The sequence below is a fragment of the Stenella coeruleoalba genome, assembly GCF_951394435.1.
Source record: "Stenella coeruleoalba genome assembly, chromosome: 20".
Taxonomy (NCBI): Eukaryota; Metazoa; Chordata; class Mammalia; order Artiodactyla; family Delphinidae; genus Stenella; species Stenella coeruleoalba.
The window spans coordinates 53,038,404-53,057,145 of NC_137166.1; the positions used below are offsets into that span (position 1 = coordinate 53,038,404).

Sequence of the window (18,742 nt, forward strand, 5' to 3'; positions counted from 1 at the left end):
CACGGTCGCCAGATGGCTGCTCCGCTTCCCGTATCGCATGTATATTCCAGGGAAAAAGAAGAAGAAAAGCAACAAGAAGAAAGTAGCGGTGCTAATATGAGAAAACCAGAACTCCCCAAAAGACTCCAGCAGATAGCCTCAGACATTTGGTATTTCAAGTAGGCAAGTCTCTCAAGATATTTGCGTAATAATAAATCTAACAGCAGAGTCTGTGGTTTTTATTTTTGCATTGTTCACGTGGGAGAAGAGAACAGTACCGTCCTACAGATAGGTATACAATTTAAGAAACAGAGATGTCAATTACAATGTTATTGTTACCAGAGCAAAAAATTATCAAGTAAGACCACTGGTCAGAATTCCACTTTATTGGGATATCATTTTCATAAGACATGGAATAATTTCTAATGTCTTTGGAGTATCGTAAGACTGCTTTGTTTGAATTGTTCTTCTAAGGGCGGACTTATATCAACAGAGAACAGAACAAATCAGTACCAGTCTTGAATATTCATATGAAACTGTATATTGCAGAGGAGAACATAAATTATGTTCTTATAAACATTCGCAGTTTTGCACAATATCAAATCAGATTCCCTGAACCTTTTTATGACACAAAACCGTATCTTTTGATTTATAGCTGCAGGGGAAGGGAACATCTTCAATTCTTTCTGAGACACATTTCCTTTATCGTGAACACTTATTTTTAAAAAAATAGAGCTCTCAAATTTCATTAGCTAGTATTATATGCAAAAAACAGACCTTCAGAGCTCAATTGTGATGGCAAAAAATGGGGTAACGGCTGAATGGACTTCTATTTGGTGATAATAATTTAATAGCATCTTTCTTGTACTTGCTTCATTGGCCAGAACTCTGTCACGTGGCCAGCCCTAGATGTAAAAGAGGAAGGGAAATAGGGTTCTTTTTTTAAACTGATAACATCACCACCTGAACAAATTTGAAATAATAAGAACATACAAGACGGTAGATATCAGGCAACTCTTGGGTTCTGCCTGAGACATTGCTCTAAAAGAGAAGAATATATATAAGTGCTGAAGAAAGTCTGAGAAAGGAGGCTTTTTTGTGGTTGTGAGGATCCAGGAAGGCTACCAGGAGGAAGTTACATTTGACCTGGGCTAGAAAGAGAGGTATGATTTGAATGTGGGCAGAGGGGAGAGTTGCAGAAGGATGCCATGAAAAAGGCGGTGGCCCAAGTAAACATACAGAGGTAGGAATGCACGGAGTAGATGTGGTATATGTATACATACTTGTTTCTCTTAAGCTTGCAAAGAATGGCAGAAAGGGGAGCAGTAGAGATAGGGCAAGTGTGAGCCCAAATCATGGACAGCCTTGATGCAAGGCAAGGGAGTGTGGAATTTATCTTGCCAGCCGTAGAAATGTCTTTTATCACTCAAATGTCTCTTAAATATACCCCATCCTCTCCATCCCCCATAGCCACTGGGCCAGCTCAGACCACATCCTCATTCTCTTGAACTATTGCTTCCTCCTCAATGCAGACCATAGAGACCTTGATAACATCCACACCTGTTGCCTGCCCCCCCACCATGGTTCAAAACGTTTCCATGATTTCCACGACTTCCCCATTGACTTGCGAAAAAGCCCAAGCTCCTCGGCCTGGCATTTGAGACCCTTTAAAGGGAGAAGGGGCTGGGAGTGAAGACTAGAGGAAAGAGAAGAAAGAAGACATGGTCTTGAGACTCCACAGAGAGTCACGGGGAACCTTCCCTGTCCCTGTTCCTGAAGCTGCTCAGCCTCTGGTCCCATGAGGCTCCTAATTCACAGGTGGAGGGACCTTAAGGGTGATTGCAGAGATAAGAATACCCAGTAAACAGGACTCCCCTGGCGGCGCAGTGGTTGAGAGTCCGCCTGCCGATGCAGGGGACGCGGGTTTGTGCCCCGGTCCGGGAGGATCCCACATGCCGCGGAGCGGCTGGGCCCGTGAGCCATGGCCACTGAGCCTGCGCGTCCGGAGCCTGTGCTCCGCAACGGGAGAGGCCACAGCAGTGAGAGGCCCGCGTACCGCAAAAAAAAAAAAAAAAAAAAAAGAATACCCAGTAAACAGTGAATTTATTTCTACCTCCACCTTCTGCTTCTAACTGCTTCTCCTCTCCGATGCATTCCAAATCCTGCCCTCCAGGACATGTGGATCTGAGATCAAGAGTCAGCAGCATAATAGGTCCTGATCCTCTCTTGTCCCTGAGAACCTGTTGGTGCTGATGGTGCTACCACTGTTACGGTTGGGTAAGTGGAACGAGAGGCCGGGTAGGAGGTGGTTGAGGAAGCCGAGGAAGTGCTGGGATGGGTGTGGCTGCGGGGGTGGAAGCTGGGCTGGGCTGAGGTCAGGTGAAGAGGTGATGACCTAAAGAATGATAAATAATACGTAATAGACGTCTTCCATGTGCATTTTCTGTGCTTGCCATTGTGACCCACCCTGTGTCCCATTTTCTCTACCCAACAACTCCCTGAGGAATTACAGTCCCCATTTCACAGATGAGGAAACAGTCTTTGGGAGGTTAAGCAACTTGGCCAAAGTCACTAGAAATTTAGCTAGTGGAGTGCTCAGCTCTTCTGACTCCTAGTTCCATTTTCATGCTGTGCCCAGGCACTGTAGAACCCAAATGATCAATGTATCCACATCTGCTCTCTCAACACCATCACCTGTGCTGTGGGTGCTGTTAAGTCTTGGAGAAGACAAAAAGCATGGTGACCCAGAACCAAGTGTATCGAGATCCCCAATGTGATGAGCTGGGGACTGGACTTCACGTGTGGGAAGCCAGGGTCCAGCCTCCTGCTGTTACTCTTTTCTCTATGACCTCAGGCAGGGTCCTTAATCTCTCTCTCTTTTTTAAAAAAAAATCAATTTATTTATTTTAGGCTACGTTGGGTCTTTGTTGGTGCGCGCGCGGGCTTTCTCTAGTTGTGGCGAGGGGGGGCTGCTCTTCGTTGCACTGCACGGGCTTCTCCTTGCGGTGGCTTCTGTTGCTGCGGAGCACAGGCTCTAGGCACGCGGGCTTCAGGAGTTGTGGTGCACGGGCTCCGTAGCTGTGTCTCGTGGGCCCTACAGCACAGGCTCAGTAGTTGTGGCTCACAGACTCTAGAGTGCAGTCTCAGTAGTTGTGGTGCACGGGCTTAGTTGCTCTGCGGCATGTGGGATCTTCCCGGACCAGGGATCCAACCCGTGTCCCCTGCATTGGTGGAGGATTCTTAACCACTGAACCACCAGGGAAGTCCCTGTACCCATTTTTCTGATTTGAGAAACTACGATACAGAAATGATGCAACATGACCAAGGTTACAAGATACAGTTACTACCAACAACAAGAGAACTAAAAAATACCCAGCAGACCAGGTTGGGCTGGTGCAGTTTGGGAGTCCTCAAGACCACCCTCAGGTTCAGTAACTCACAAGGACTCACAGAATTCAGCAGAACTATTCTATTCCTGGTTACAATTTATTTATTTATTTATAAATATATTTTTTTCTTTATTTATTTTTGGCTGCGTTGGGTCTTCATTGCTGCGCACAGGCTTTCTCTAGTTGCAGCAAACAGGGGCTACTCTTCGTTGTGGTGCACGGGCTTCTCATTGCAGTGGCTTCTCTTGTTGCAGAGCACAGGCTCTAGGTGCGCGGGCTTCAGTAGTTGTGGCAAGTAGGCTCAGTAGTTGTGGCTCGCAGGCTCTAGAGCACAGGCTCCGTAGTTGTGGCGCACGGGCTGAGTTGCTCCGCGGCATGTGGGATCTTCCCGGACCAGGGCTCGAACCCATGTCCCCTGCATTGACAGGCAGACTCTTAACCACTGCACCACCAGGGAAGTCTCCCCTGGTTACGATTTATTATAACAAAAGAACAGAGACTAAAATCAGCAGAGGGAAGAGCACACAGGGCAGGACCTAGGAGAGACCAGACACCCGTTTCCAGTTGTCATCTCCCAGTGGACAGCGCCCCTCCTCTCCCAGCAACAAAGTATGGGAAACTCACCAGACCTTGGTGTTCATCCTGGAGGAAGCAGAGAAGTCAGGATGCTTGCTGACCCTTGACGTTGCTTCCCTACAGCCCCCGCCAGTCTGCTTTATTCTTCTTGTTCCTTGGAGAAGACTCTGCAGTGCAGCGGTTCCTTCCATGGGCTCCCCACGCCCTCCCTGCAGTGGTTGATGGGAGGTGCTCCCATGGGTCTGAACAACATGAATAACATCTTCCAGGTGACTTTTAGCATAATTGCCCCTTGGGCCAACAGCACCATCACCCTCCTCGGCGAGCCTGAAATAACCATGGGCCTCCACTGTGAGGGGAAGGACCGATACGGCATCCATACTTCAAGCATCTTCCTCATACCAGGTAAGTATACGGGGGTCTAGTTGCTGGGCTAGAACGACACCACCTAGGGACCAGGATGAGGTTGGGTACAGAGCCAGAGGAAAGAGTATTGGCTCAGAATTTACAGCCTTAGGAGAAAAACTACTCCCACTTCCCTCTGATTCCAGATAAGAATTCAGTTTCCAATGCGTTCGTGAAAGGGCTGATCCAGGGCGTCGTGTATGGACCCATTGCATCAGCACTATTCTCCTTCCTTGTTCTCCTTGCGTGAGTATCAAGTTAAAATTCAGCAGCAAGGGGCCTTCCCTTCCCTGGTGGCGCAGTGGTTGAGAGTCCACCTGCCGATGCAGGGGACGCGGGTTCGTGCCCTGGTCCGGGAAGATCCCACATGCCGCAGAGCGGCTGGGCCCGTGAGCCATGGCCGCTGAGCTTGCGCATCCGGAGCCTGTGCTCCGCAACGGGAGAGGCCACAACAGTGAGAGGCCCGCGTACCGCAAAAAAAAAAAAAAAAAAAAAAAAAAAAAAATCAACAGCAAGCCTTCCCCAAAGCCTACCACATTTATTTACATTCTTTATTTCCTTCCTTATGATTCTTCCAGTTAATTCAGCTCTGTCAGTTTTCTTGATACAGACGCTTACATCATTACATTTCAGCCATTCTTCTTTTCCAGTTTTCCATTTAAGGCTATAAATTTCCCTGTAAGCATGACTGTAGCTGAGTCTCACAAGTTTTACTATAAAGTCTTTTATTATCTTTTGGTTTAAATATCGCTAATTTCCGTTATTATTTTTTGACCCATAGAAGTTTTTTTAGCGGCATCAATATTTTCTAATAATCCTCTTTTCTTTATTTCTATTTAAATCCAATAAGGTCAAAGAATATGCTATGCATGATTTCAGTTCTTTATTTCTTCGTGACAAAATTTTTGTTTAGTTTATATAAATAAATATTCCAATGTGGGCTTGAAAAGACTATGCATTCTACGCTTGTGGAATGCAGTGTTTTATATAAATATTATATATATGTACGTGTATATATGTGTATATATATATATCCTTTAAACCAAATTTATTAGTCATGTTGTTTAAATCTGCTCGAGCTGTACAGTGACTTCTGCCTGGTGCCCTTCCCTACACTTCATCTCCCATCCCTGAACCCCTCTCTTACCTGGCTGACGTTTACTCATTGCTTAGGACTCAGCTCACAGCTCTTCCATCATGGGCTCCAGGAAACCTTCCCCGGTACCCGGGCTGGGTGCCTTTTCAGGGCCCTCATAGCCATCTGGGCCTTGGGGTATTAGCACTAAAGGTTTCACTCTGATGTGACTAAGTGTGGATATCTTTTTTTGTCTGTTGTTATATTTGTTTGGCCTCTTTAATCTCTGCTTTGGTGTCTTTTATCAGTCCTGGAAAAGTCTCAAACATTCTTTCATATATGCCTCTGCCCTTTCCTTTCACTATGGGATTCTTAGTTAATATTTGTCAAACCTTCTTTCTCTTTTTTTTTCCCTCTAACCTTGTCTCCTGTATTTTCCAAGGACATAGACAAGTAAACAAGTGCTGTGTCAGAGGCCGGCACAAGGAAGATACTAAGGGAAACTTACCCCTTCTGTATCTCCTTATCCCTTGGGAACAAGCATCAATACTGCCCAGAAATCCCTCAGCCTACCTCTAGTCAGCCCCTCCCAACATAGCACTCTGTCAGTACTACAAATGTTTTCCTTTTCCCCCCAACTCTCTTATCTCCTCCCCTCTCACTCTTAGCAGTAAGGTTTCCCTACTTCGCAGGAAAAAAGCAGCTCCCCAAACCTACAAAGTTATTTCCCATTGGCACTGATGATTTAACTCCTTGCCCTTTTCAGAGAAAGAGGCATCCCTCTTCCCGTCCAAGGTTAGCCCTACCTCCTTTGCTTGGGAATCCTTCTCGTCCACACTTCATTAATCATTCCTCCTGTCTCTTAAATTATCAATCACCCTCTCTTCACTGGCTCTTTCTCTGAATTATATAAGTATGTCCAAATCTCTCCCACCTCAGCCCCACAAACTCCTTCTATGTACCATCCAGTGTTTGGGTTTTTTTTTTTTTTTGAGAGAGAGAGAGAGCTGACATCCACTTTCTGATTCTCATCACCCTCACATTCTCCAGTCCACGTCAATATGCTCTCCAGCTCCGTGCCCCTGAAATGACATTGTCTAAACCAACCAGTCATCCTTATTCTCAAAATCCAATAGCAGATGTTCTTTTTCTGGTTCACCTTTAAGTGACATTTATCACTGGGTGGCCATTTGTGATTGGCTCCTACCCAGTGGCTCCTCTCCGGAGAGAAGAAATACGGCAAAGCCATCTGCTGAAAGTGATGTGGGTGGGAGCAGGGGTGAGGGGTAGAGAATGAAGAAGACGGACAGTGTTAGGCGTGGTTAGGATAGCCACTGAGGAGAATCACTGGGATCTGTACAAGGACAAGGACAACACTTGGTGAGCAGCAGCAAAGGCCCAGCAGTGACTGGAGATTATTAATTTTTTTTGGAGATTATTAATTGTTAGTGGCAGTAAGCGGCATTGCCCTGTGATGTTTCCTCCCACCAGTGGTCATTGGAAAGAAAGAGTAGATGGTGGCATTGATCTAGGTTTGGGTCTTTGCAGGCAGGGTCCATGGAAGGCTGATGGGGTGGGGGAAACGGAGGCAGGGAGGCTGGAGGGAGAGAGCACTTCAAGTGGGCAACCAGTTGTACCCTGTGGGGTTGGGAAGGAAGGGAAACCAAGAGGGTCTTCACAGGTGCTAGAGAACATGGTGTCTTGGCCTTGAAGTTTCCACCTGTGGGATCAAAGAAGAGGAACATGAGATTGGAATGAGAGCACAGGAAAGCTGATAGAGTAGAACCAGGGAGAGCATGGGGCATTGGGGTTCATATTTTCACAGGTGGAAATCTTTGGAGGATAACGGAAGCTTGGTGGTTACTAAGGGAGATAAGTCGCAGTAGTCAGAACTCTTCCAGTTGTGGGTGACAAGAGCTGAACTCAACGCGTTCAAGAGAACTCGACAACAGTTCTGGTTGCTTTGTTGTCATAATCCCCCGGCCCTACTGCTTAAGCCATGATTTTAAGCCATGATCGTTTTAGCGTGTCTTACAATTTCATGGATCAGGAATGTGGGTGGGACCCAACTGGGTGATTTTTCTGCCCTCCTGTGGCATCTACTGAGGTCACGTGGTGGTAGTTAGCTAGCAGCTGGGCTGGGCTGTGGCATTTTGATGGGGACAGTCAGAAGATTGCTGGGCCCCTCCCCCTTTCCAAGGAGTCTCAGGGCCTCTCATGGTGGTCTCTTCCAAGGCGTAAGTTGCCAGTCCCCTTTAGGGCTAGACCTGGAATTGACAGTGTCCTTTCTGCCATATTCTTTTACAAAAAGTCGTAAGCTAGTCAAGATTCAAGGGGAGAGGAAATAAACCCCACCTCTCCGTGGGAGGAAGGCCAAAAACTTACAACTGTGAAAAGACTAAGGGGACTCTCTGTACACTGATATGCACAAATATGCCAGGAATATTGAGAAAGAAAAGGGATGCAGAAGAGATTTCTCTAAGGAATGCCCTGACGGTCCAGTGGTTAGGACTCCGTGCTTTCACTGCCGAGGGTGTGGGTTCGATCCCTGGTCGGGGAATCCCACAAGCTGTGCAGCACAGCCAAAAAAATATTTTTTTAATTAAAAAAAAAAAGATTTGTCTATAAAAAAAATTGCATACATATCGAGACTTTAGGGGGGCAGGAGAGAAGCAGAGGGAAGGCACAGTCATGAAGGGCCGCCAGGCTGGAGGGCTGGGGGACTTTGTGCCAGGGGACACCGAGGAGCCATGGGAGGGCTGTGAACAGGATGCTGGGAAGAGGGTCCAGGCCAAGAGAGTAGGGACTTGTATCCCCATTTGAGGGGAGGCGATGCTGCTCACAGAACCAGCAAACGGAGGGAAATTGGGTCTTCTGGCCCCCAGCCCAGGGCTCCTGCTGGGAACCAGGGGGAACTGAGCACAGCGTTAACCACGGGGCTCATTGCCTTAGAATGAAGATGCGTAAGTGGTGGGAGGAGAGTCATATTCCCATGGCCAATGAGGCCCTGATCTTCAAGAAACCAGAGCTGCTGGAGGAGCCAGAAACACCCAAGGAGTCTGAAGCTGAAACCTCACCTGCTTCTGTTACAGGTTAAGTCCCTGGGCTGGGCTGCTGCACAGCTGAGGCCGCCAGAGGGCACTCGTTAGACACAAAGATTCCCAGAGCCCCCGGGTACCTGGCAACCGGCCGGGAGAACCAGGGCTCAGCCTTAGCAGAGCATCTGTCCGCTTCTTCAAGCCGAGGCCCCATTCCAGTAGCCAAGCCCCCTGTGCCCCAGATGGTGACGACCCTGAGGGGTCCCAGCCCCACCTGCTGCCCCTCCCACAGGCAGCCCTTGCCCCACCAGGAAAGGAGAGCAACATCTAGAAAGGGGCTTATGAGTCCGCTTGTGCTGCCAAAAGAAAGCACCACAGACTTGGGAGCTTAAACAACAGAAATTTAGTTTTTCACTATTCTGGAAACTACAAGTCCAAGATCAAGGTGTGGGCGGGGTTCATGCCTTCTGAGGCCTCTCCCCTTGGCTCGCAGACAGTCATCTTCCTCTTGTGTCCTCACGTGGTCATCCTTCGGTGCATGTCTGTGTCCTAATCTCCTCCTTATGAGGGCACCAATCCTATTGGATTAGGGCCCACCCACGTGACCTCATTTCACCTCATCTCTTTAAAGGCCCTGTCTCCAAACAGAGTCACATTCTGAGGTGCTGGGGTCTAGGGCTTCAACGTACAGATGGGGTGAGGCGGGAAGGGACACAATTCAGCCCATGACAGAGGCTTCAAGGAGCTAATGGGATCCCTCCGTTTGTGGGAGACCCTTAAAGGGGAGGGGCTTGCCCACGGCAGAGGGACGCCAGGATCTGTGTCTCCCACAGTCTAGGGCTCTTGAGAGCGAAAGAAGACCGCAGACACGTGAACTCCAGGACAGATCAAGCCCAGCGCGTGGCTCACAGCCACCTAGATCCAGTGGCCCGGGGAAGACCTGCGTAGACCGGCAGGGCAGGAGCGGCGGCTACTGTTCAGAAGCTAAGGCCAGAGGCCCTGCTCAGCACTCACCCATCCACTGGGCAGACACCCCCCTAGGCCTCCTGTCAGCCCACACACCTGCTCCCTGCCCTGGAGGAGCGAGGTCTGGACCGGCCTGAGTCACCCAGGAGCACAGGTGAAATACAAGAACCCTGTAGGGGGCAGTACTAGGCTATGGACTGTTACCATGGCAGAGGCCCCATGGGGCCCTGTGAACCAGAGTGACAGTGACCACCAACCACGTCCAGCCCCAGCATTCTACAGGGAGAGAAACTGAGACCCGTAGAAGGGAAATGAGACCCTATAGGTCCCTCTGCAGGGACTCTGGGGATACTCCCCATTCCCACATGGCAAACGGGGAAACTGAGGCTCACTGCGCCCCAGGCCACACAGCAAGACCTTGCCCTGCTCAGGACCCCTGGGTCCCTGGAACAGCTGTCCGGGTCCCTGATCATTTTCTCCTGACCTTATAAGCCTCCAGTGCAGAGGCTGCAAACTCAAGCCCACAGGAGCCAGGCAGCCTGGGGGGACCGCATCCACCTGAGAGCAGGTGCCCCACCTGAAGGGGCCGCCCCGCAGCCGCCGTCTCCACTCCCACGCCTTCCACCACCCACCCGCCCCGAGCAGCTGTAGGATCTCTATGGCCGGATCTGCGGGGGGGGGTTTTCCCCAGAGATCCAGATTTCCGTGGGAAATTTCTGGATTCAAACATGTTGGTAATCGAGACCGTGTTTTTTAAAGAACAGCATGGTCCCAGGAAAAGCCATATGTGGGCCTCTCATTTGCAAATCTCATCAGAAGCACAGACGCAGAGGGGTCTCCCTTGATCTCAACCCAACCCCTGCCAACAGGAGGTGTCCTTATTCAGAATTCAAACACCTCAGGCCAAGCACAAACAGAACCCCGGGCTCAGGGCTGCGAGGATGAGAACGAATTCCCGGTGGAGAGGGAAGATCCAGGAAGTCACTCAGTCGTGTTGCCACAAACGTCCCCGGAGGCCTCCTGTGTGCCAGGCCCCGGAGTGAGGGCACGGCGATGAGTCGGATCCAGGTCCTTGCCCGCAACGAATACAGGTTGTCACAGCCTGCGTGGCCAGGGGCTGTGTACAGGGAGCCTCTGGGAGGGCGGGGGGCCGGCACTGGGGAAGGGGGGCTTGACCTCACCTGGGGAGCTGGAGCGTTGCCACCTGAGCTGGGAGGGGTGCTGGCAGTCCAGGCACAGTAAGACACAGGATCAAAGCCAGGGGGCTTGGAGCGCTCCAGCCAGGGCAGGGCAAGCAGAGTGTCTTGGCAGGGGGCAGACGACAGGGAGAAACAAGCCAGGAAAGGTGCCACTGGCTGGGCCTGGATGAGGCTCCCTGCAAACAGCCCTCAACCTTCACCCAAGCCACTCTCAGGCGAATCAAGGAGGGCTGTGCCTGGCCGGCTCCCCCCACCCTCCAGGACGAACCGGGTGGAGAAGCCAGAGCTGGGGTATTGCATTAAAAAAAAAATTATATATATGCAGCTTATGAGCTTATGACCTGCTAACTGGGGAGGCAGAAGCCACCCGTACGGCGCTGGCACATGGCTCCCTCAGCGTCCAACTCCCGCTTTGGGGAAGGTGCGGTTTCAACAGCACCCGCACAATGCTGAGTAGCGTCACAGGATTTTGGTGACTTACAGATCCTAGACGCAAGAGGGCGCGGTTGAGCCGGGGAAGGGCAGTCCTCCATCCCGGGGCACTGGCAAGCCCGAGATCGCAGGGTAGCAGCACCTATTACTTGTAAGGTGGTTGGGGCCAGGTCACTAACTGTTCACAGGCTTAACTCTAAGTGGTTATTTTTTTTTTATTTTTATAAATTTATTTATTTATTATATTTGGCTGCGTTGGGTCTTCGTTGCTGCGCGCAGGCTTTCTCTAGTTGCGGTGAGCGGGGGCTACTCTTTATTGCGGTGCGCGGGCTATCTCATTGCGGTGGCTTCTCTTGTTGCGGAGCATGGACTCTAGGCATGCGGGCTTCAGTAGTTGCAGCACGCGGGCTCAGTAGTTGTGGCTCGAGGGCTCTAGAGCTCAGGCTCAGTAGTTGTGGCGCACGGGCTTAGTTGCTCCGAGGCATGTGGGATCTTCCCGGACCAGAGCTCGAACCCGTGTCCCCTGCATTGGCAGGTAGACTCTTAACCACTGTGCCACCAGGGAAGCCCCCAAGTGGTTATATTAAAAGGTGTCTTGGGAAAAACAAAGCGTGAACTTATGGCGAGCATCCTACACTCAAGTCCTTATCTAATGTTCAGACTCCGGGTGTGAGCAGAGTTATCACACTATAAAACACCTAGACACAAGTGGGAAAAACAAAGGCATTTTCCTCAAAAGTTGTTTTTCTCATTGTAAGAACACACGTGGCAACATCCTTGAGTTCCACTTCAAAGACCCCACACTCCATCAGTTAGGGCCTCGTGGAGTCACGGAGACGGAATTCAGGAAAAATGAATTTTTCATTTTCCTCCTGAGTGGGCGGCAGGGTGGGGACAGCAGGGAGCCAGCAGCAGGTCCATGAATAAAGATGAGGTTGGAAAGTGGATCCTCTTCCTAGAAGCGGTTCCAGGGCTAACCTTTTCCTCCAGAGTCAAGAGAGAGACACTAGAGGGCGCTAAGGGGTCAGGCACGGCTCCAACCCCAGGCTGTGTGACATGGGGCCAGGCACAGACTCTCTGCACCAGGATAAGAATCAAATGCTTGAAATGTAGTCGTGCACGGGGGGGGGCCCACGCAGAGGGCCCCCAGGAGCCTACAGCTCACCCCTTCTGAGCAGACATTTGCTGATGTCCACTGTTTTTCAACAATTCACGGGAAGGACTCACAGAACTCCGCAAAGCTCTCATACTCACGATTTATTGCAGCAAAAGGATAGAGATTAAAACTAGCCATGGGGGCTTCCCTGGTGGCACGTGGTTCTAAGAATCCGCCTGCCAATACAGGGGACACGGGTTCAAGCCCTGGTCCAGGAAGATCCCACATGCCATGAAGCAACTAAGCCCGCCTGCCCCACATCTACTGAAGCCTGCGCACCTAGAGCCCGTGCTCCGCAGCAAGAGAAGCCACCGCAATGAGAAGCCCTCGCACCACAACGAAGAGTAGCCCCCGCTCGCCACAACCAGAGAAAAGCCTGCGCACAGCAACGAAGACCCAAGGCAGCCAAAAATAAATAAATTTTAAAAATTTACTTTGAAAAAAAGAGCTGGCCATGGGAAGAGCACGCAGGGCAGAGTCCCAGAGAGGCCAGGAGCCTCCAGTGGTCCTGTCCCAGCGGAGCGGGGAGTCTGCGTGATCTCCCAGCAGCAACGTGTGACAAGACACACAGAGTGTTGTCGACAAGGGGTGCTCACCTGAGCCTCGACGTCCAGGGTTTTATTGGAGGCTGGTTATGTAGCTCTTAGTTTCCAGGGCCACCGCCCACCAGGATATCAAGCTGATACCACATGACTCAAGGCATCTCCCATAAATCATACTGTTAGCATAGACTATCTGGTGTGGCCCCAGGTCCCCAGATAAACAAAGACACCCTTATCAGGACATTCCAAGGGCTTAGAGGTTCCCTCCCAGGGGCCAGTCCTCTGTTTAAAATGGGCAGGGTTTGGACAACCCAGGCCTGCTGAGTCAACCCTTCACTGCACACCTGTCTGAGGCCAGTTGGAAGCGCAGGAGATGCAGATGAGTCAGCCTAGATGAGGACAAGAGTATCCTCCTCTGAGAGATGATGGGACTCGGTGGTTTAGGCAGTTTAGTGCCGACCTCTGAGCCTTGGCATTTCCCACTCACAGGGCCCTTCCCTGCCCCTCCTACACCCCTGGGTTGACCTGGGTCCCAGTCTGGACAGGGGGAGGCCCGTCTCACCTCTGCATCCATGCAGTGCTCAGCACGGAGTGTGGCACCCGGGGGGCTCGGGGAAACATTTGCTACATGAGCAACAGAAGGAAGGAATGAGAAACAGTGAGGGAGAGACAGAAAGGTGGAGACAGAGACGGAAAGAGACAGATGGCAACTGAGGTGGAGAATGACAAGGAGGCGGAGACAGGGACATAAACCAGAGAGAAAGAAGGATGAAGGGGAGATGCACAGAGGGAGAGGAAGAGGAGATCACGGGAAGACAGATTTGTATAAACCTCCTCTGTCCCTTCAGGAGGTGATGGCAACAGCCATGATCATGGCACTGGCCAGGACTGAGTGACCCAAGCCCTCAGCCCTTATTCACTTAACCCAGCGGCCCTGCGGTCTGGTCATTGTGACCCTTTCACAGAGGAGGAAACTGAGGCCCAGAAGCCTCCCTATGGTCACACTGCAAACTTGTGAGATGGGAGCTAGGCCCTCGAGGATGAGGACGCTGAGCTTCAGAAAGGGGAGGCTCCTTCCCAGGGGCTCACAGCCTGAGAGGCAAAGCCAAGTCCATTCGGGTGCACTGCCGTCTCCTGGCTGCTCCTAGGAGCTGGGCCCATTAGGGCCACTTCTCCGCATCTCCGAGACAGGCTGGAGCTTGGTCCTCCTCCCCAGAGACGAACACGTTCTGGTGCCTAGTGTTTCCTCCCAGACAGGTGGGTCTCAACCAGGATCCATGCTGCCCTTCCCAGGGGACCGTCTGGGTTGTCACGACATCTAGTGCGTGGAGTCCTGGGATGCTGCTTAACACCCCTCAACACACGGGGCAGCCCCCACCATAAAGAATCACCCAGCCCCAGATGTCAGCGATGCCAAGACTGAGAAAGCCTGTTCTAGAGGAATAGGCTGGACCTACGAGCACCTGTGTGTGTTACACATTTGCATGATGTACTTTGCTTCCTTTCACTCACAGAACACCACACCGTCTGTATCATTCACCTCACTCTTTACCAGCTGCCTATCAATGCATACAATGTATCAAACCAGTCCTTTGTTGAGTATTTAGGTAGTTTGTCCTCTGAGCACTGCAGACAATGCTACATTCAGCCGTTGGGCATGAATGAGAATACACCTGCAGGAGAAAATTCTGGATATGGACTTTCAAGGTTAAGGGTGAGGTACATAGTTTCCAGGGATGATGCCAACGTGACCTTCACAGAAAGGGAACCGATTTCACTCTTGTCGACAACTGCTATCGCCAACCTGGTGTGTTTCTGGGTCCTTTGAACTTTGCCTATCCAGTGTATGAAAAAATAGTATCTGTGGCCATCAGAATCTTTATTTCACTTGTTAGGTATGAAATGAGGCATCTTCCACACTCCTGAACCTTCTAAACATCATCTTCAGGGGGCTTTGGGCCTCGACTGTGAAACCCCAACAGGGTTAGGACAGCAGGGGTCCTGGCCGGAAAGAGACAGCCACCTCCAGCGGGATTCCTAAATAGACTTTGTGATAAAGGTACCATTCACAGAGGTGCGAGCGGGGTTAGGGATACAGGGATGGTAAGGCTCCTAGGAACCAGGAACAAAAGGAAAAGATTCCTTCCAGGTTCTGCTGTGTCCTTGAGGAACTAGGAGAGAAATGGTGTCTCTGAGGCCTATTGAGAACCGGAGCCGTGGCCAAGGGGCCACCTGACAGGCCCCAACGTAGGGCAGCGGGCAAGGACCAGAGCATTCTCCAGCCACCCTTCAGTGTTCTGCCTGTGCCTCCCTTTGGCCAGACCCCCCTTGAGGTCAAAGGGCAAGTAAGCTTGCAGGGTATGAGAGTTCCAGGTGCTCCACATCCTTGCCAACACTTACTACTATCAATCCTTTTAGCCATTCTAGTGAGTGGTCCTGATTTGATTCCCCTGATGACTAATGGTGTTGGGTATTTTTTTCAGGTGCTTATTAGAAATCCTCTTTCTGTGAAGTATTTGTCCAAGTCTTTTGCCCATTTACAAATTGAGTGGTCTCTTTTGTTGTTGATTTGTGGGAGCTCTTTACATTGATATAGTCTGGCTATAAGTGCGTTATCAGATACACATATGGCAAATGTCTTCAGCTGTGTCTACAGCTTTGAGGAATTCCTTTACTTTTTTACTTCTCTGCTTTTACTTCTCTATGTCTGTTTCCTCATCTGTGAAACAGAGGTAAAGATAAGACACCCCCCCAGGGACATCGTAAGGCTTCAAGGAGAATGTAAAAATGTGCTCAGAAAGGTGCCTGCGTGTAGGAAGCGCTCATATTGTCATCAGGCCTGGGATGGGTCATTCCAGGAAGAGAGAACCCTGTCCTCAACCTAAGCCTCATCATAGTGAAGCCATAAATGACCTTTTGCCAGGACCCCAATGGATTTTGTACAGGGGTGTGTTGGTACAATGGCTCTCAGACAAAAAGTGCTGATTTGTACTGTTTGCCAGTTGCCACCGTGTAAATATTTCCATCATGTCCAATTTCAGGCTAACCGTGGTTTAACATCCATTTTGAAAATTCCTGAAAACTTAACCATCAGTTCTCACAAATCAGTGTGGCACACCACCAGCTCTTACGCCACCTGGCTGTGTTACCGTAGGTGGGTCCCTTTCCCTCTCTGGATCTTCGTTCTCTCTGAGTACCTACGAGGTGTCAGTCACTGGGCTAAGCTCTGGAGATAAGCCTTGAACAAAAGCAGACAAAAACAAACAAACAAAACACCTGTCCTAGATGCTCGACATTGCTAAGCACCAGAGAAATGAACATCAAAACCACACTGAGCTGTCACCTCACGCCTGTCAGGATGGCTATCAGCAAAAAGCACAAATAACAAATGCTGGAGAGGATGTGGAGAAAAGAGAACTCTTCTCCACTGTTGGGGGGAATGTAAATGGGTGCAGCCACTGTGGAAAACAGTACGGAGGTTCCTCAAAAAAATAAAATAGTACAACCGTATGATCCAGCAATTCTACTCCTGGGCATATATGCAAAGAAAATGAAAAACACTAATTTGAAAAGACACATGCACCCCAGTGTTCATAGCAGCATTATTTACAATAGCCAAGACATGGTAGCAACCTAAGTGTCCATCAACAGATAAATGAATAAATATTCATATATGTATATATACGAATACTACTCAGCTGAAAGAAAAAAGAATGAAATTTTGCCTTTTGCAACAACATGGATGAACCCGGAGGGTATTATGCTTAGTAAAATAAGTCAGACCGGCAAATACCGTATGTTATCACTTATATGTGGAATCTAAAACATAAAACAAACGGATGAGTATAACAAAACAGAAACAGACTGACAGATGTAGAGAACAAACTAGTGGTTACCAGTGGGGAGAGGGAAGGGGGGAGGGGCAAGATGGGGTGGAGGATTAAGAGGTACAAACTACTACGTATAAAAGAAATAAACTGGGGCTTCCCTTGTGGCACAGTGGTTGAGAGTCTGCCTGCCGATGCAGGGGACGCGGGTTCGTGCCCCGGTCCGGGAAGATCCCACATGCCGCGGAGCGGCTGGGCCCGTGAGCCATGGCCGCTGAGCTTGCGCGTCCGGAGGCTGTGCTCTGCAACGGGAGAGGCCACGGCAGTGAGAGGCCCGTGTACCGCAAAAAAAAAAAAAAAAAGAAAGAAACTATAGGATTATATTGTATAGCACAGGGAATATAACCAATAGTTTATAACTTTAAATGGAGTATAATCTATAAAAATTTTGAATCACTATATTGTACACCTGAAACTAATATAATATTGCAAATCAACTATACCTCAATTAAACAAACAATCAAAAGCACAAAACCCTGCCTTAGCAAAGCTTACATTCTGGAAGCGGGAGATGGAGGGGAAGGGAAGTGACTGGAAACAAACAAGTGAACACGTGAAATAAGGGAACGGTAAAGGCTATGGAGAAAACAAAACCGATGTCACAGAGAGCTGTTGCATTGCGAGTGGGGGTTACTTTGGATAGCATGATCAACAAAGGCTTATTTTTTAAGATTTATTTTTTTTTATTCAATTTCTTTATTTTTGGCTGTGTCAGGTCTTAGTTGCGGCACGCCGTCTCTTCACTGTGGTGCGTGGGCTTCTCTCTGGTTGTGGTGGTGGATTTTCTCTTCTCTAGTTGTGGCGCGTGGGCTCCAGGGCATGTGTGCAAGGCAGTTGTGGCTCAAAGGCTCTCTAGTTGAGGTGCGCGAGCTCAGTAGCTGTGGCATGCGGGCTTGTCCCGAGGCATGTGGGATCTTAGTTCCCTGACCAGGGATCGAACCCACGTCCCCTGCATTGTAAGGCAGATTCTTTACCACTGGACCACCAGGGAAGTCCCAACAAAGGCTTCTGAAAGGTGAGACCTGAATGATAGGAGTCTTGTGCCAATCTGGTGAGAAGAGCATTCCGGCAGAGGTAACAACAAGTGCAAAGGCCCTGAGGTTGGAACAAGTTGGGCTTGTTCAAGGAGCCCAATGAAGGCCACAGCAGCTGGAGTTGAGTGAGTGAGGCAGTGCAGTAGCATCAGCTGGTCTATGAGTTCAGTGCTTGTGGATCTGAAGGTGGAGGCCTAGAGACCAGGGCATTGGCTGCTGCCTTCAGAGCAGTCATCCAGGGGAGACGTGACAGCTCAGGGAAGGGTGGAGTGGGAAGAAGAGGACAGAGTAGAGATCTGTTTTGAAGGTGGAGGCCGAGCTAGCTTCTCTTGCAGACAGATTGGATTTGGGGGTTGGGGGGAGGAATAGAGGATGGCTGTGCTTTTGCAGGTAAACAGCCCCTAGGGGGTGACTTCAGAACCTTCTGCCTCCAAGTGCCCCAGACATGGAGTAGGCTCAGGGATTGCTCTCTTGCCTCAGAGGCTAGATGGGGGCACAGGGGACAGGGATGCCTCACCTGGTGGGCCAGGAGGGAGGACTATACCTGGTAAATGGATGTATAGTGGGACCAGGAGGAAGAGCTAACTTCAGGTTGTTAGGGCACTGGGCTGAGTTAGCACCCTCCCCAGAATCTCCGTTATTCTTCTCAATAACCTTGAGAAATAGAGATGATTCCATCTTGCAGGGAAGACACTGAGATTCTGGGGAAAGAAGTGACTTGTCCAAGGTCTCGCCCGCAGCCAAGTGACTGAAAGAATGAGCAGTGGGGATTCTCCATACCTGAACCCTGGATTACCATCTCCCAAGGTCAGGTCCCCCCCCCCGCCCCCCCGTCTCTCCCCATTCCCCTATTATCCTGGGGACGAGGGTTGGGATGGACGGAAGAAGGAAATTTCACCCCAAAGTCAGTGTTATTCATGAAAGTAGATGGAGAAGCGGAACTATGTCCCACAGGAAGAGGGGGCTGGGAGTTCTGATTCCTGGGTCTGGGGGAGGTGGGGACTTGGGGAGCAGACTCCTGGGCCTGAGGGGGCTGGGGGCCGGACTCCTGGGGTTGGGGGGCC

At 50.1% G+C, this 18,742-nt stretch overlaps 1 protein-coding gene across 1 annotated transcript; it reads left to right on the forward strand.

Annotated features, from left to right (window-relative positions):
• Positions 1–2,715: 2,715 nt before the first annotated feature.
• Positions 2,716–8,564, forward strand: SIGLECL1 (SIGLEC family like 1; the record flags this gene model as incomplete). Its single annotated transcript, XM_079906670.1, has 4 exons — positions 2,716–2,752; positions 4,068–4,349; positions 4,496–4,595; positions 8,377–8,564. The coding sequence occupies 4 exons, from the start codon at positions 2,716–2,718 to the stop codon at positions 8,519–8,521; spliced, it is 564 nt and encodes a 187-aa protein (XP_079762796.1). The 3' UTR covers positions 8,522–8,564.
• Positions 8,565–18,742: the final 10,178 nt, after the last annotated feature.